This window comes from Cavia porcellus, unplaced genomic scaffold (genome assembly GCF_034190915.1).
Source record: "Cavia porcellus strain 051 isolate PalLab524CR breed Dunkin Hartley unplaced genomic scaffold, mCavPor4.1 scaffold_1, whole genome shotgun sequence".
Lineage (NCBI taxonomy): Eukaryota > Metazoa > Chordata > Mammalia > Rodentia > Caviidae > Cavia > Cavia porcellus.
The window spans coordinates 93395061-93411779 of NW_026947484.1; the positions used below are offsets into that span (position 1 = coordinate 93395061).

At 37.3% G+C, this 16719-nt stretch overlaps 1 protein-coding gene across 4 annotated transcripts in view; it reads left to right on the plus strand.

Moving 5' to 3' along the window:
- Nucleotides 1-16719, plus strand: part of Adamtsl1 (ADAMTS like 1) — a 927295-nt gene that overhangs the window by 728918 nt on the left and 181658 nt on the right. For all 4 annotated transcript variants that reach the window (XM_063251663.1, XM_063251668.1, XM_013155112.3 and 1 more), the window contains one exon: nt 15189-15490. In XM_063251663.1, the coding sequence (XP_063107733.1) occupies nt 15189-15490 (302 nt within the window). The remainder of the gene's footprint in view (nt 1-15188; nt 15491-16719) is intronic.

The following is a 16719-nucleotide window of genomic DNA, read 5'->3' on the forward strand; positions in this document are numbered from 1 at the left end:
CTTCGGTGATTTCTACCTGTATGTTGACAACAGGGCTACAAAAAAAAAAAAAAAAAAAAAACCCAGATAGTTTCCTAAAGTTGGTATTTTTTCCCCGGATTCATCAAGCACCAACTGTGTGAGTTGGTGCAGATGAAGCTTTGTATTGGTATGACCCAACAGGAAAATAACCCTGCTACGATAAAATAAAAAGCCATTTAATTATTAATCAGCCCTCCATACACAGCAGCTGTGTGCACAACGTTATGCGTAGGCTCCTGTGCCAGACTGCTGTGTGCGGGTCTTAGATCCCCACTGGCAACCATGGAACCTGGGAAGTCATTGAACTCAGGCGGCCTTTATTTCCTCATTTGTGAAATGAATGTAGTGATAGTTTCTAACATCATGTTATCATGAGGATTAAGTTAATATATACAAAGTGCTTGATTATGCGGGAAATGCAACCTATGTACTAATTGTTGTAAATTAGGCTTTCTCTGGCCTTATTTACCTTGTTTGAGAATATCTAAGAATTAAAATGTGTTTTAATCCCTTAATACAGAGAAACTGATGCAGAAATTGTATCTGCTTTCTCTGTCTCTCTAATGGCGTTTGAGCAAGAACCATACTATTTAACCCAAAATTCAGCTCGTAGTTTCTAGTTCACACCATTTCATTGCTTCTATTTTAAACTTCTGAGGTCCTGTGAAGACTCATGTATAAGTACCACACTATTTAGCCCAGAGTTTATTGTAAAGGACAAAATTTAGTTATCTTTATTTGATTAACAGAGAGATTTGTGAAAAAAAATTTCAAAAATGAGTCAGGGAAGTTCAGAAAGTTCTTAGGTAGAAAAGAACCTCCCCCAAATTTGACTTAAATAGACTTGATCCCCACAGATTTGTCCCAGCATGCATAGAGACAGCAAAATCAATAATAAACTAAAGGCAGCAGACAGAGCCATTTGTATGTCATCAGTAGAAAAGCCATTATTACAATCCAAGAAGTTCTAAATTTGTCAACCCCTCCCGTCACCACTATGGCTCATACTGCAGCTACCTTCAGAGAGCTAAATCAGAGCCGCTGCTCAGCTGAGCCCTAGAGAGTGACACAGACAAATTAATGGGATCCTTGCGTGCCAAAATAAAGTATAGACCCTGTCACCACCAATATATGTTAAGTCCATTAAGGTCATATTTAATGAACTAAACTTTTCATTGGAAAGCTTTGCCAAGCTTGCTGAATTAAGGAAAAGAAGCCTATACAAAATTGCAAGATAAACTTATTTTACTCTATAGAAAGAAACAGGGTTTGGGAAAGTATTGTGACTTCATAATACTTTAGATTTTTTTTCAAAGTCAGGGAAAATAATATGGGTTTAAAACTATATTCTTGTATTAAGGTGAGAACTACAAATGAACTGGTAGCATTGTCAGTTATAATGGCTTCTGAGTGCCTTTGGGAAATGGCTTTTTAAATAGTCAGACAATCCTCTAGGAAAAGCAAACTTTCAAATCATGTCCTATTAACACAGGTCAAAAAAGCACAGGGAAAGAAAGGTGGTCTGAAGCAAGTGGCATGTTCCCATTTTTCATGTGTGACGGGCATAATTTAGCTACATCTGCGTCTTCTACTTTGGTTAATATTCTGTCTCCCATTTACCGCCAAACTTTGTATATCTTGAGTTTCAAAGGGTACATTAACTAAATAACAGCTCTTACTGGATACTTCTAAAATCTGGCACTTTCAAAATCCTCCAAAATACCATATCTGTTGAGGTAGTTGGAGGTAAGGTAAGGCAGTGTTTGACCAGAGAGTCATGTGTAAGTTTACTGAACCTAACATTTATCTCAAAGTCCTTCTGTTCTGAAAAAAATTGCATTTTATTAATCTTTTATGGATTCATAGTAGACGTAATTTTTAAGCCTGCCTTAAAAGCTACATGACTACCCAACAACTCATCCAGAAAAGAGGCCAGCATATACTGCCTAAGTATAGCTATAAAAAGATACAAATGAATAAAGCTACTATAGCTACCAAATTTTGGTACAATAACTTTAAAAGACCATAAAATATACAATAGTGGGAAAGGTTTTTCTGTTTCTTCCAGCCAATATGAACACAAAGAAACATAATTTCATTTTTTGGAGTTTTTTAGACTACTGCCTCTTTTTCTGGCTTGGTTCTTGTCTTTAAGCCTAAAAATGTACCCAACACCAAGGCACTCACGACAGGAACTCTATTTCTTGTTTATCATTCATTTGGAAAAATTTAAGTACCTAGAATATAAAATTATAACTTTATAGCTCTTAGGTTCACTGAAAGAGATGGTTATTTCATGAAGATTCACAGTCATTCTCATAGCCTGGTTACTGCTATTAGAAAATGAAAGAGTGCTCCCAGAGATTTAACAGGGGACACATCAGGTTTGGGGATCAGGGAATGCCTCTTTGAGAAGGAACATGGGAACTGAGGCCTGAAAATAACTGGCCATTATTCTTAAATTTACACATAGGAAGAAGGTTATCCAGGGTGTAACCCATATGGCTCTACATCTTGAGTCAGGAAAGAGCTACGCACATTTAAGGAAGTAAAAGAAGAGAAATAGACCTGGAGGATGGTGGCTGGGGTAGGATGGTGGGAGATGAAGTTGGATATAACCTTGGAGGGAGTTTGTCTTCTTTCTGGGTATAATGGGAAACAACAGTTTTACATTTTAAAACACCTCTGGCTACCATGTGAAGAATGGCAGAAGGAGAAGATAACCAGTAGCACTGAAATTGTGAAGAAGGGACATTGTTAGCATTGGTCATCATGGTTTGCTTCCCAACCCAAAGGCAATCCAGGGAGGTGTGAGGAGCATAGACTAAGGGTTTGGATCCTGACTCTGCCATTTACTTGAGAATATGACCTTGGAAATCTCTGTCCCAATCTTACTGTCTCAAAACTGGGACGAAGATAGTACTATTAAAATATAATTTTCAAAAAAGTTAAGACTATGATTGTCATGAAAATATGAAATGTGAATTCATGTCAACATTGTATTTACTTCATGGATTATTCAGGAAACTATGACTTTAAAAAGTAATGCAAATGAGAATTAGATTTAGAGAAATTTATTTTTGAAAATGTCATTTGCATTAATATGAGCACACAGAAACTTTATCATTATGAACAAGAAACATCTGTATTATCACCAGCCCTCTTGAAGGAAACTTTGGTCTCTAAGGCATTGTAAAATAGACCAGCCAAAGAAAATCCATATACATATACTCACAGAATTAGACCACCCCTAGAACAGTGCCAGGCAATGCCAACATTTCGTTGAAAAGACAGTTAGTCACCCCTCTTTGGTCATTGCATAATGTGTCCAATAATACCCATTTCCTAACAATGGGTATAATGTTGAATTATATATGTAAGAAGCACAAAATATAAATGTTAGCTATTACTTTCATTGTTATATCAGTGACAAGTGGTAACAGTAGAGATGGAGAAAAGTGAATGGGGATGAGCAATTTTTATCTCATCAGGTTCTTGTTAGGATTTGACAACTTTAATTTATAAAGCACTAAGAATAGTATCTGGCACATAACAATTGCTATACAAGCCAGGTATGGTGCCACATGCCTGTGACCCCAGCACTTGGGAGCCTGAGGCAGGAGGAACATTGTGAGTTCAAGACCAGCCTGCACTAAATAGTGAGACCCTGTCTCAAAAACAAACAGCAACAATAAAAAGAATCACTACATATATTTTTTATTAATAAATTAAATTAATTTTTTATTCTTTTCAAAGAACAATTATAAGATTAAGTGCCTAGAAATATCCTGTACATTGATGGTATTTGAAACTAAGAACTGTCAATAAACATCTTAAACGATAGCATAAAACTGAGTCTTGGGCCCAGTAATATTTAGAGTTTGAGGGCAGGAGCAAGTAAAGGAAACTAAGTCAGAAGCAACCAGAGGGAAAAACTAGGAGAGCTGAGTATCATGCAATTCAAGAGGTGAACTTTAACAATAAATCTGTTATTAATTGTGTTGTATGCCATGGGAAACAAGATAGATAAGGGTTGGATTTGCCAAGATCAGCAGATAATTTGAGGCTAATGTTCTTTAAAACTGATTATGAACTGTTTTCTTGCTGGTTATTCTCCATACTGTTAAAAGGGATCAGCTTTACAGTGCCCAATATGTCACTCTTTAGCAAGACTTGGATCATAGAAAGAAAAGACCAGAACTGCCAAAAGACTTCAACAAACCACTCAGAGAAAGGGGTTTCTACTTCTAAAAGAGCCCAGTAGTCTTTGTATGCATTGGCACTGCCATAGAACTCGTGCCCCCAACATTTTCTTCTAGTATAAATTCTCTTTGAAAGTAAGATGCACTCTCTAACGCAGTCATCTTTTCTTCTTCTAATTCTGGCACTGCTTATTTTCTGCAAGAAAATCATTGAGGCATTCCTGTAGAGGGGTCAGCTGCTTCCCAAGAAATCCAGAATGAATCATCATTATTATGAGAAAACTAAGTTTGCTACTTGGAAAATGAAACTAAATATAACTCTCCCAGTACTATCTTATGTGTTTGAGAATTGGGTCCTATTAATAGTTAACAGCCTTAGGCAAAGGCAGTCACTGACTTTTTTTCTTTTCAAATAGTTTTACTGTATTAGTGACTCTATAAAAGTTGTCATTTGCATTTTAATCTCTAGAAGTATTCTGTTTTTGGTAATGCTGCTGGGCACCTTACACGGCTGAAGATCTTACTGCCAAGGCAAGGTGCTTATGGATTTGAGGCATCTATGCAAAGAAATAGCGCTGTCAGAGGTGTTGTGCAGTGGTATAGTGGACAGAAATGAAAAAAAAAGTTTGCTTGGATACCTCAATATGGGGTTCAGAGAACTGTAAACTAATAGAGGTTAAAAAATGTTACTGTAATCACACACTGAGATTACATGTTCTTAACTGAAAATCTTTTATACTGTCAGATTCTCATTTATTTGGGATATCTTAGATACAGTTTTAAGGGAATGTAGAGTGATATATTTAGGGTTGCTGTTGTCCCAGAATTTAATGCTCCAGCAATACTTTTAAATCATCATTTGTAGAGAGTCACTTTAGAACTGGGGATTTTACAAGTAACTTAAAAACTCCCAAAGTGGTTCACTTGAATTGCAATCCATTTATAACATTTTTCAAAAGCTTTTTTGTTTATGTATTTAATGAAGGTTTTTAATCTTCACTTTTAATTTCATTGAGAGACATTAAATAGTTCTTATGTGAGAGTTCTAACCACATGTGAAATCAAGAGGTAGATGAAATAAAAGTAGAAGGCATTTCCCTTTCCCTGTTCCAAGTCACTTTTTTACCTAGCAGCAGCAATTATTTTCTCATCTACCCAAATGCTTCTTCAGAGCCAAATGCCCGGTCTAGGTTTAAGAAATGACCATTTGCCCTAAAAGTCATACTCTATAGTGTTTTAAGGGTTGCCCAGAACTTTGGTCTCTAAGGCATGGGAGGCCATTTATGAACCTAAAAGAATAAGAAAAACAAAGCCTGAATTAAAAATAAAATGGAGATCATGTCAACTTGATTGACTTGGAAACCACCCACTGTATTGGAGGAGCACAATTCTAGGTGTATTGGGTATGTTGCAGAAGAGTGAACTTGGGTTCTACTATACCTAATCCCTCACCCCTTCTCTGGCGATATCCTCCTGCTATTTTTTATAGCTCACATTATCTAAATAGAAACCAAGTACTTTGTAGAGAAACAAGACTTTCTGACATGATATTTCTTCCTTGGAGCCCACTAATCATGGACTGAATCATCTTGAAACCATAACCCAAGTTAAACATCTCGTCCTTTAAATTTTGGGTGTCTGGTATTGTGTTCCAGGGAAAGGAAAGATGACTAATACAGAAAATGTGAACTGGAGTACAGCAGTTTTTGCCATTACTGTACTAGACCATGTGCTTTAGAGCCCTTGGGAACTGTTTTGAGGGAAGAGTTTGGAAAGGTTTGGAGCTGCAGGTTAGAGAAGCCTTAAACTGCTACAGACAGGAACTAATAGGTGACTCTGGTAGGAGCTGAAACCAGGATGCCAATAGGTATATGTATGATAAAGGATAAGCTCAGGAGATTCCAGCTGGGAATGTATGTTACATTCTGGAAAAAATTATTCATCTTTTCCATATATTCTAAGACTTTGCAAGAGACTGAGATTAAGGATTGGGGATTAATTAATGTGGCAGAAGACATTTCAGGATAGCTCAACATTCAAGGTGTGGTATGGGTGCTGCTGGCTGATTTTAACCAGATATGTAGTGACAACGAGGAAAAAGACAATGAAAACTTTAAATTTTGGCCCAAAAGGAACCACATGTAAAGCTGAAGTCAAAAGAGATGTGGTTGATAAAGGTATTAGGGTCATTAAAAAGAAACTAAGTGCTTCATACAGGGACAAGAAGAAACACTCCTTGAGAGTATCTCAGGAATCAGTAAGAGCTCAACACTGCAAGCTCAAGGTGCAAAAGTGCAACCTTTCTATGGAGAAGAGAATCCCTGGGAGCTCTGCTTCACAAGGGCCTCCTAGCAAATTGGTTTCTCAGGAATCATTTCACTGTATTCAGTTATCCAAGCACTCACAGACTAGGCAAGCCATATTCCAAAGAGCCCTGGCCATTGCTTCTGCTGAACTAGTTCTTAGCATCATCCACATGATGATGGTTTTACTAGCAGAAGACAAGAGCTGTGAGAACAGGGAAGCTTCCACCCAGGTTGCAAAAGAAAGCCTGAGGTCAAGCAAGGAGTTCCTGAGAGGACAGTGTAAGAAGCTATTGGGATAAAACCACAGGCACAGAGGAGACCTGATGCCAGGGACATGGAATATGCTAAAGAAAGCAGGCCAGGGATGGAGCCAGCCCAAGAGAGAGGCTGTGTGTTGTTGCAATGGGCAAGGCAATGGAAATGGTGCTGCCCACGTCCTTTATTTTATTTTATTTTATTTTATTTTTGTCTTTTTCTTTTTTGTCAGTACCGGGGATCGAACTCAGGACTGCCTGCTTGCAAGGCAGGCGCTTATGCCGCTGAGCTAAACCCTCAGCCCCCTGCCCATGTCCTTTAAAACTCAATTTTACCACCATATTTCCAGGATACCACATATGGAGCTACAGGGTGAATGGCTGTCCTGCTTGGTTTCAGTCTTGCTCTGGTCCAGTTCTTTTCTACCCCTCCTTCTCTCCCTTTTGGAAAGAGAATGTTTAACGGATGACATTTTTCCCTGGGGTTATGTACCTTGATTTTGATTTTTACAGAAGTTCATAGCTAATAGTTTGCCTCAAGTCTAAGAAGAGAGTTGGACTTGAACATTTTTTTAAAATGTTGTAACTTTTGAAATGTTGGCAAAGGATTATTGTGTTTTCAGTTTTAGATATGATAGGTGTATAATGTTTGACAGAATTATGACCTTGTATTTGGAGACTATGGTTTAAGGAGATGTGTTTGGGTGTCAAGGGGACAAGAGATATGTGATACTTAGGCTTGTGTTTTCTTGATTGGATTAGGAATCACAGGATTGGGGGAGCACATTTCTCAGAATATCCCAGTGGGGCATGGAGGTCGGACCTTAAATGTTATATCCTGGTCCTCACTCTTTCCTCTCTGGTGTTATTGTCCTGCTTTTCCTCTGCTGCCCTGAACTAACCATCTTCTTTCCACCACACTTATTTGCTGTAAAATTTCTGCTTTGAAGCCAGCCAAACCTGGACTTAAATCATGAATCAAATTAAACCTTTCCTTTGTCAAATTATGAATGTCAGATATTGTGCCCTAGCAATAGGAAATATTACTAGTACAAGCAATGTGGAATAATATATTATTATCTATAAAGTCTGTACTTTTTTGTCCTCAAATGATGTATTTATGTAAAAGATATTTTGTGTAAGGTCAAATAGTATTTTATATTCTCAATATGCTGTTTTCTAGATTCTTCTGTGGTCATTAGTTAATAAAATTCTTAAACGGGAAACCGTATATTTCTTATGCAAATTTAAAATTAACATCAGTCAAAAGTTTTATTTCTAGTAGTCCTGTCTTATTTACACGTACAATTCTAAGAATCCCAGTAGATACTTCAAACATAAATAGTGTAAGAATCGTATATATTCTGTATTTTGCCTATATATGCATACCTGTAATAAAGTTTAATTTATAAATTAGGCATGGTGAGAGGTTAATGAATAATAAAATTGAGTGATTATGCTAATATATGCTAATAAAAGTTATAAGTTGTTTATTTTTGGAATTTTCTGCTTAATATCTTTGAGCCACAATCAAGTATGGCTAACTGAAACCACAATTGCTATAAATGCTCAAACAAGGGTAACTACTATACCTCATTAATTAATGAGAAAATCAGTGAGTCTCTGCATCCAACTCAAATGTAATTTAAAAGGATCCTGTGCATTTAGGTAAATAAGAGTGGAAAAATGAATTTACAAATATAATATGTAAAATTGATCTATCACTAGGGCAATTAGTTACATCCTACAAGACAAAATTAATATGCATTTCTGTGGGCAAGAATCATTTACACTATCAATTTTGTGCAACTAACAGAGTGGTAAAATAGCTCAGCATCAAGGAAAGACTAAGATAACCACAAAGGATGCTTTTAACAGGATAGCCAGCAATCTTTCTGATTCATTTAAATGCCTTTCATAATTTGTCCCTAAACTATTCAATTTATTCCTTCCTCTCTCTTTGCTGTAATGTTATGTCATCACTTTCATATGAAAATATAAACCAACACAAAGTAAAGAAAGATCCACACCTATAGACTCATACCAAGATTAAATAGCTCCTGTAACTTTTATTTCTATTTTGAAACTAGAGCATGAGACTAGTTATATCATCAAAATAATACACCTGTAAAGCTATTTATATTTTAAGTAATCCCAATGATATTTTTAAACAAATATATTTATGGGAGAGGAGACAGTCTTAAATGAATAAGAAAAAAAGGAAAGATAATGTGTTAGTTACAAACCCATGTCCATGAAATTAAGCCTAACTCTAATATCTGTAATAACATGATATTAATTTACCAATAGAACATTGTTACTGTTTAGCATTATATTAATGAAGTGGTTGTTTTTATTATTTCAGTGCATGCTTCTGACTCCAAAATAGTCCCTAATGAAATAAACCACTTAGGAATTTTATGAATGAATTTGATTGTTACTGTTTTACATTTCTTAAAATGGGCCATGGTAATACTCTAAGCATGAACTTCTTGTTAATGCAGTTCACAATTAAATTTGCAAGTGGAATACCAGCTTGAAGCATAGACCATCTACTTCCCAGAGACAGGAACACTAAAGAACTCATACCATTGCTTCTGAAGTTTGCACCAATCTTTTAAAGAATCCACATTACTAGCTGTTGTTTATTCACCTGACAATTCTGTAGCCCCCCCCCCAAAAAAAAGGAGGAGGAGGAGAACTTTTAAATTTGGATTCTTATACTGATTTAAGAAAAGAAAATGATTGTACTCTGTTATATAGGAGTCACTTTAAAGGTTTGAGCTCAGAAAGCGCTATTCAGGATGAGACATCTAAACGTGACATTCAAGTTTCTAACTTGCCAGCCCTCTGCTTGGCCTGGTTTCCTCCCACTTGCAGCCAGAAAAATCAAGATAGAAAATATAGAGTCAGGAGATCTAGAGACTGGAAAAGCTTCATATATAAAATAGTTATTTTTCATTTAGTCATTTGCACTATAAAATGTTTTTTCTTTTGAAATAAAATCTCCTGATTTCAACAAAAGAGGATATATTATATCATACTGTGTGTGCACTAGACAAATTAAGACAACTGCCAAGAGACAGCACTGTTTAAAAACCAAATTGTTTTTAATTGGTGTGAACCTGATGAAGACCTGTGGATGGTGGCTTGGGAGATATGCCAGGGAAGCTGTTTTACATTTGATAAGACTCTCATTTGGGAGACATAAAGCAGATGTTTATTGATTTTTGCTATTAACCTTAAGTGAAATACACACACAATTTTTTATTGAGATATGCTGCTTTAAAGTCAGTGTTTCATGTATTTATTGGCCATCTGTATTTCTTCTTCTGAGAAGTGTTTATTTTAATTGCTCATTCTGATTGGTTCATTTTTAGTAAGGTCTAACTTTTTTGATTTCTTTATATATTCTAGATGTTAGTTCTCTACATGAAGAGTATCTGGCAAAATTTTTCCCATTCTGTATGTTATCTTTTCACTTTGTTGTTTCCTTTGAAGTGTAGAAGCTTTTTAATTTGATGCAATCCCATTTGTTGATTATTATTTCTTGAGCCACTGGGGTTCTATACATAAAACCTTGCTATGCCTATATCTTCAAGAGTTTTATCTATTGTATCTTCCAGAAGATCAAATCTTTCTGTTTACACATGTAGATCTTTGATCCAGTTTTTCTTGTTAACTTTTCTCTCATTGTTAGGACAAAATACTCAATATCCAAAGTGAAGGAAGGAAAGACTTATTTAGCTCACTGTTTGTGAAGGTTTCAATTCATAATCATCTGGCTCCAGGGCAGGGTGACATAGCACTGGAGCAACAGTTCAAGGCAGCAGCCAGAGCAAAAGGGCAAACAGGAGAAAAGCATGCCTCCTTCCCTGCTTTATATTGTATGCCAACCAACTGCCCATAGGTGAGTGCAGCATGCATATCACCAATCCTAGCGCTAGACAATGAACCAAACACAAATGCTAGATGTGCCACCTCATGACCTTATGAGGTTTTGGGGGGACACCTAAACATAAACTGTAACGCAGTCTGATTTTAGTTTAGTACACGTTGAAATCTAAGAGTCTGGACTCAGTCTTTTACATGTGGATATTTAATTTTCTCACACCATTTCTTAAAGAGGCTGTCTTTCCTCTAGTGTATTCAATATTACTAGCCATTAAAGAAATGCAAATTAAAACAACACTGAGGTACCATCTTACTCCAGAAATACTGGCTATCATCAAAAAATCAAATAACAACAAATGCTGGGGGGACTGAAAACCTGTGGAGATCAGAATGGACATTCCTCAAATACTAAAAGTAGAAACTATTCCCCAGCTATTCCCCTTCTAGGTATCTTCCTGAGAGAGTTAAAGTCATCATATTAAACTGATATGTGCATACTCATGTTTATAGTGATACAAATTGTCATAGCTAAATATTGGAAATACATGACCATCAACAAATTGATAATTAAAATGTGGTATTTATTTTTTAAATTTTATTTAAAAGGAAAAAGAGAAAAAACAAAACAAAACAAAGCAGTGTAAGGATACAATTAATACAGAGGTACAAAAAAAAACAGTAAGAAATCACCAGTTAATAGATTACATTTATCATCTTAGAGATAGTTGCTCAAGTCACAGTATCAAAACATACAAAGTGGACATTCAAACAGTGAGACTGCAAACAGTTGTGTTCAATGATCCAACCAAAAACATTAATATGGTCATCTATTTAACACCCCTAAACACACTTGCAGTTGTATACTTTAGAGTACTTTTTGTTCCTCTCTTTTTTACAACAAAATTTACACATTTTGGGTTTTATTACTCCTTAGTTCTTGTTACTTTTTTTTTGGAAGAGAATAAAGTGAAATATGGCAAAACAAAGCTGTCAGTCAAAACTAAGGATAGACATAGTACATGATGTAAAAAACAGAGTACAAGGTTATCTACAATGGTTACCATAATGCCTCTTGCTCCTTAAGAAGAATTGTCTATCTCATTAGGTATTATAAAGTTGAACAAAACAGTAGAGAACAAGACCAATAAAACCTAAACCTTGTAGACACTACAGGACTTCCAAAGAAGATAATAGTCAAACCAGAATGGGCATCATAGTGAATCTTATTGCCTTCAAAGTAGTTGCCTATAGCCTCAAACTTATTTATGTATAATGGAATTCTACTTTGACATAAAAATGAACTTGAGGCATTTGTAGGTAAATGGATGCATCTATTTATAAATGAAATAAATCATATACACACGTTTATGTACCACATGGTTTTTCTTATATAAAAAAACCCAAAATATAAATAAGGGATAAAGTAAAAGATAGACAATAGCAAGTAGGAAGACCTTTCTCAAATAGAAAGAACAAGAGCTGGAAGGAGAGGAATTGGAAGCAAGAGAAAAGGGAAGGAAAGAAAGGAATTGGAAAAAATGGAAATATATCTTTTTTAAATGGGAAGGGATCTAAGAATTGGGGTGGGGAAAGTTGGAAAAGTTGGGGGATAGAATTAAGGTATGTTATGTGCATGTACCAGCTCCACCTGATAAATGGAAGCATTATTTACTACACTTATGCACTAATAAAAAACAAGAATAAAAGAGATGTTTCAACCATTGCAATGATTCCTGGGGCTTCAATAGCATGTCTTTCCTACTTTGTATGCTTTCATCCTGGTTCTGCAAAGAGATTAAATGCAGTCATGCAAGTTTCAGGCAAGGAGAGCCAAAGGCCCAGTCTGTGACTCATTCATATTCTAGAGTTTACCCAGAACTCACTTTGGAAAATAAAACATAAATCACATTGGCAGTTTGTTCTCTAAGTTTATACATGTGGAAAGAGATAAGTTTGGGGGAGTATCTGCAAATCTGAATGTGTATGGCATCTTTTCTAAATGTTCCTCCTATAGCAGAGATTGGAACACTACAGCCCACAGGTCGAATTTAGACTCTTCCATCACTGTCCCAATGTCCCTACCTGTTTTTGTACCTAAATTTTTATTGGAGCACAACCCTCTAAATTTGCCTACTCAAGAATGGTATAACAGGTAGTTACTATAGAGACTACTTGGCCTACAAAATCTAAAATGTTTTCTATTTGGCTCTTTAATAAAAAGTTTGTTGACCCTTGTCCTATTGCATAATAATCACTAAAGATGTTATCAGCCACTTAGTTTCCTACATGCAGGTTCATTTGCTCACCACTGATGAAATCAAAAGAGGCCATTTAATTTGTTAAAAGGAAAGAGGATGTAATCAAAGCTAACCCCAAGGAGATGGGGGTCCCATGTACCTCAAGTCACTATTTCCACATACAAATGTATCAGGGTGCATTATGGCAGAGAACAGTGGCAGTATGGAACACATAAAAATCATACACATGGTCAGGCTCATTTCACTCTCCCAGGGCCGAGAGCTCTCTCCCTTTGCCTAAGGGAATGAAGTTGGACTAGACCTCCTGGTGAAAGAGTTTGCATTTTTGGTCCATTCATCTGGGCTGAAATGAGGTGGGGGTAAACTATTTATGGCCTTGGCCAGTGGAATTTTGGAGAAGCCACTTGTCTCTAAAGGAAACAAATCTAACTTTTTAAGGTTCCATTTTGTGGTGCTAGTTACAAAGAGGTCTAAGTGATTCAACAATAATTCCTGCTGCTTAGGAAAACTTAATAGGATGCAGTTCTTTCTGAGCTCTTGCCATCTTTTTTACTGAGAAACTAATTTTTGTTCCTGCATTGTTAAAGAAGCATTATGCATTACGCTATTGTCAAAGCTGCAGGCTAATCATTTGCTTTCATGCCTTCCTGATATACAAAATAGCTTAACATGTCTTTTCCTTTATGTTTACTCCTTTGTTGTAAAATCTGGTGCTGTGTATTTGTCATGACTCTTGTTGCAGGATCCAGGCAGCTGTATATGAACATGTAATAAGAGAGTTAAAATCATTTTGATTGTAGATTTTGGTTTTATAGTTCCAAAAGTCCCGTGCATGTGTCATCATCTAAAGACAGCAGACTTAAATCTTTCCCCCACATTGTCTATATGCGAGAAGATAAGTCAAAAGCTAGAGGGAAAAAACTCTGGTAAAATTGTGATGAGACTTCTTTGGGAATAATTCTGTGCTTGCTCTTCAAAGGTAGCTGGGGGCAGGCCCTCTCAGAAAGGGTGCTTTTGGGGTCTCAGCTGTGTGTGCTCTGCAGAAAGGTGCTTTCCCTGCCAGGCCACCTCTGCTGTTCATGTAGCCAAGGATCAGGCCCAGGAAATGACTTTGTAGTATTCTTTCCAATGTGAAAAGTTGGATTAGTTTACTGTTAAAATTTCTATTGCCCTGAACTAGATAGGGACCATTTGCATTGAAGACCGTAACCTTTTAATCAGCTTTTTATCAGTTTCCTTTCTGCCAAAGTCAAGGTTAAGAAGCCAGGTTTACTTGCCTACACAGCAAAACTCCCTATGAGAAAGCAATAGGAGCTTGGAAAAATAAAGTTTTATCCCAAAATTTTTTTCTCCAAATTATTATGCTGTTTAACAATGTTAGTGGTTCCCTAGGGGCTTTTCTCCCTAGGTCCCTTGCAAGGTCATTGCAGTTACAGCCATGGTTGACTAAATGGAAAGAAAAAACTTTGTTTTAAACTTGGATATATGCCTGCATTCTAGAGAAACTTCAAGGAAAAACAAATTGTTTCTCGTGTTGCTTCTTTTAGGGGTGGAAGGAAGAGGATATTGAACAAATTTGTATGAGTGCAAACACCCTCATTTATTGTGACGTGCCTGTGGATTTAAATTTGTAGCGTGGGTTTTCTCTGCAATATAAAGTATTGGAGTGCAGACTAATTCAAAGAATGTGTGAGGAGCAAGACTGTGCCATTCTTGGAAACTTACAAAAAAAAGGCCCTCTTTATATATAAAAATAAATCTTGGGGAGCACACTGAGCAGAAAAGCAAAGAGAGTTACAGAATGTGAGATCCAGCCTAAAAGAAAAACTTTTCCTTAAATATCTCCTAGGGCTTATTTTGTTTGAGTTTTTAGCATCAGTCTTAGCCTGCTGTAAGAATAGCCAGCATCCTGTGAGAGGCACAAGTGCTGGGATTTAGAGTGAGAACCGCCAATTCCCTGCTCTGAAGAGCTACCATGTGGGTGCAGGGCAAGAACTAGCAGGTGATCTGGGGCTGGAATGTCTTGCAGCTGGGAGTTCACGTGACACTCACAGATCAGAATCTAGCATCAGTGGCCAATGAGCTCATGAACTAAACTGAAGCTCCCATCACCAGGGCAGGGTAGAGGAGCCCTGCACACATCCTGGGACAGTTCTGGGAAGTGGAGGCAGATGCCATGCGGCCCGGCACAATCCCTGTGTTATCCCCACTGGGACTTCTCATCCTGTCCTCTTGTTTGCTTGCCGACTGCAGGTTCGTCCCAGAGGCCTGGTCAGCCTGTACAGTCACGTGTGGTGTGGGGATCCAGGTGCGAATAGTCAGGTGCCAGGTGCTCCTGTCTTTCTCACAGTCCGTGGCTGACCTGCCTGTTGAAGAGTGTGAAGGCCCCAAGCCGGCATCCCAGCGTGCCTGTTATGCAGGACCATGCAACGGGGAGATTCCTGAGTTTAACACGGACGACGCAGATGGGCTCCTGGGTGGCCTGCAGGATCTCGATGTGCTGTATGACTGGACGTATGAGGGGTTCACCAAGTGCTCCCAGTCATGTGGAGGAGGTAAGGAGGGGGCCCTGGCTCTGGCCCCAACCATCGCTGTCCTTTTTCTGTTGCCTCTCCCTGCATGCAGCTGTGTAATATGATTGCCCCATTCCAAAATTGATAAGCAGGGTGGGAGGATGAAACATGCTTGGATTTGTCCTTTGTCCTATGTTACTTTCAGTCTGTCACTGAGTGGCCAACACAACTAACGCCCACACTTTCAGTGGGAGTTCTGATGTGTTGCTCTGGACATTTATCGAAACCTTTGCCTATGCATGTAGTGTGGGCCAAGACCCATGGTACAAAACTTGCTGCTGTTTCTGAGAGCAGGTTAGGGCCCCTCTAGTGTATTCACCTGGATTTCCAAACAAAAGAGAAATAGGCTCTTTATATATAGTAGCTGGGGCTGGCAAAGACTTTAATGATCAAAGTCAGACTCCACTCCATTTTTCAATGAGGAAACAAGGGAAAGAAGCCAAGTGACTTGTTCAATATCTCACAGCTATCAAGTGGCAGAACTCAGAATATGCATGAATCTGTTCACTGTCTATGGGCAGGAGCCACATTTTTTTAAGTACATAGACAATTCCTGATGTATGTGTACCTGGTCATAGATGTATCCCATGTTGATACAAAAATACCTTTAGTGATTTTAAAATTCATTTGGCAATTAATGTGTATATGTACATGGGGTAAAATATGATGTTCTGGTGTATTGCAGAGTTTAGAAAGATTAAACCAAGTAATTAGCATATTCCTTCAGCAATTCTTTGTTTCAGTTGTTATAAAAAGGATTATAGCAGGAAATAAATGAATTCAAGATTATGGTCTTTCTTACCACTGTAAAAAATGTGTTAGATTTCTGCTGCCACTATCTCCCACGTCTTCTCCTGAGAGGTTTTGATAGGTAAGGAAGGGTTGACTGATCACCTGCCAAATCTCTTTCTCTTGTCCTCGGTAGGTTGATGATCCACTCCCAGATAACTTCCTACTTAACTGGTTAAAAGTTATTTCCCACAAGTGTTTTCTAAACCATGACAATTATGGAAATGTTTAAGCAGCATCTTCTGTTACAACTGAGAATGTAAGAAGAATAAATACGCCCACATTGTTCACAGCTGAAAAGGAATGGGTAGTGAACAAGTACCAGCAAAGAATCCATTTTTTCCAGCAAGTCTTTTTAAGCATTTAATAGTCCTGACCTTGAGGTTCTTGTTTGTTTCCACATTTTCCAGTTTAAAACCCCA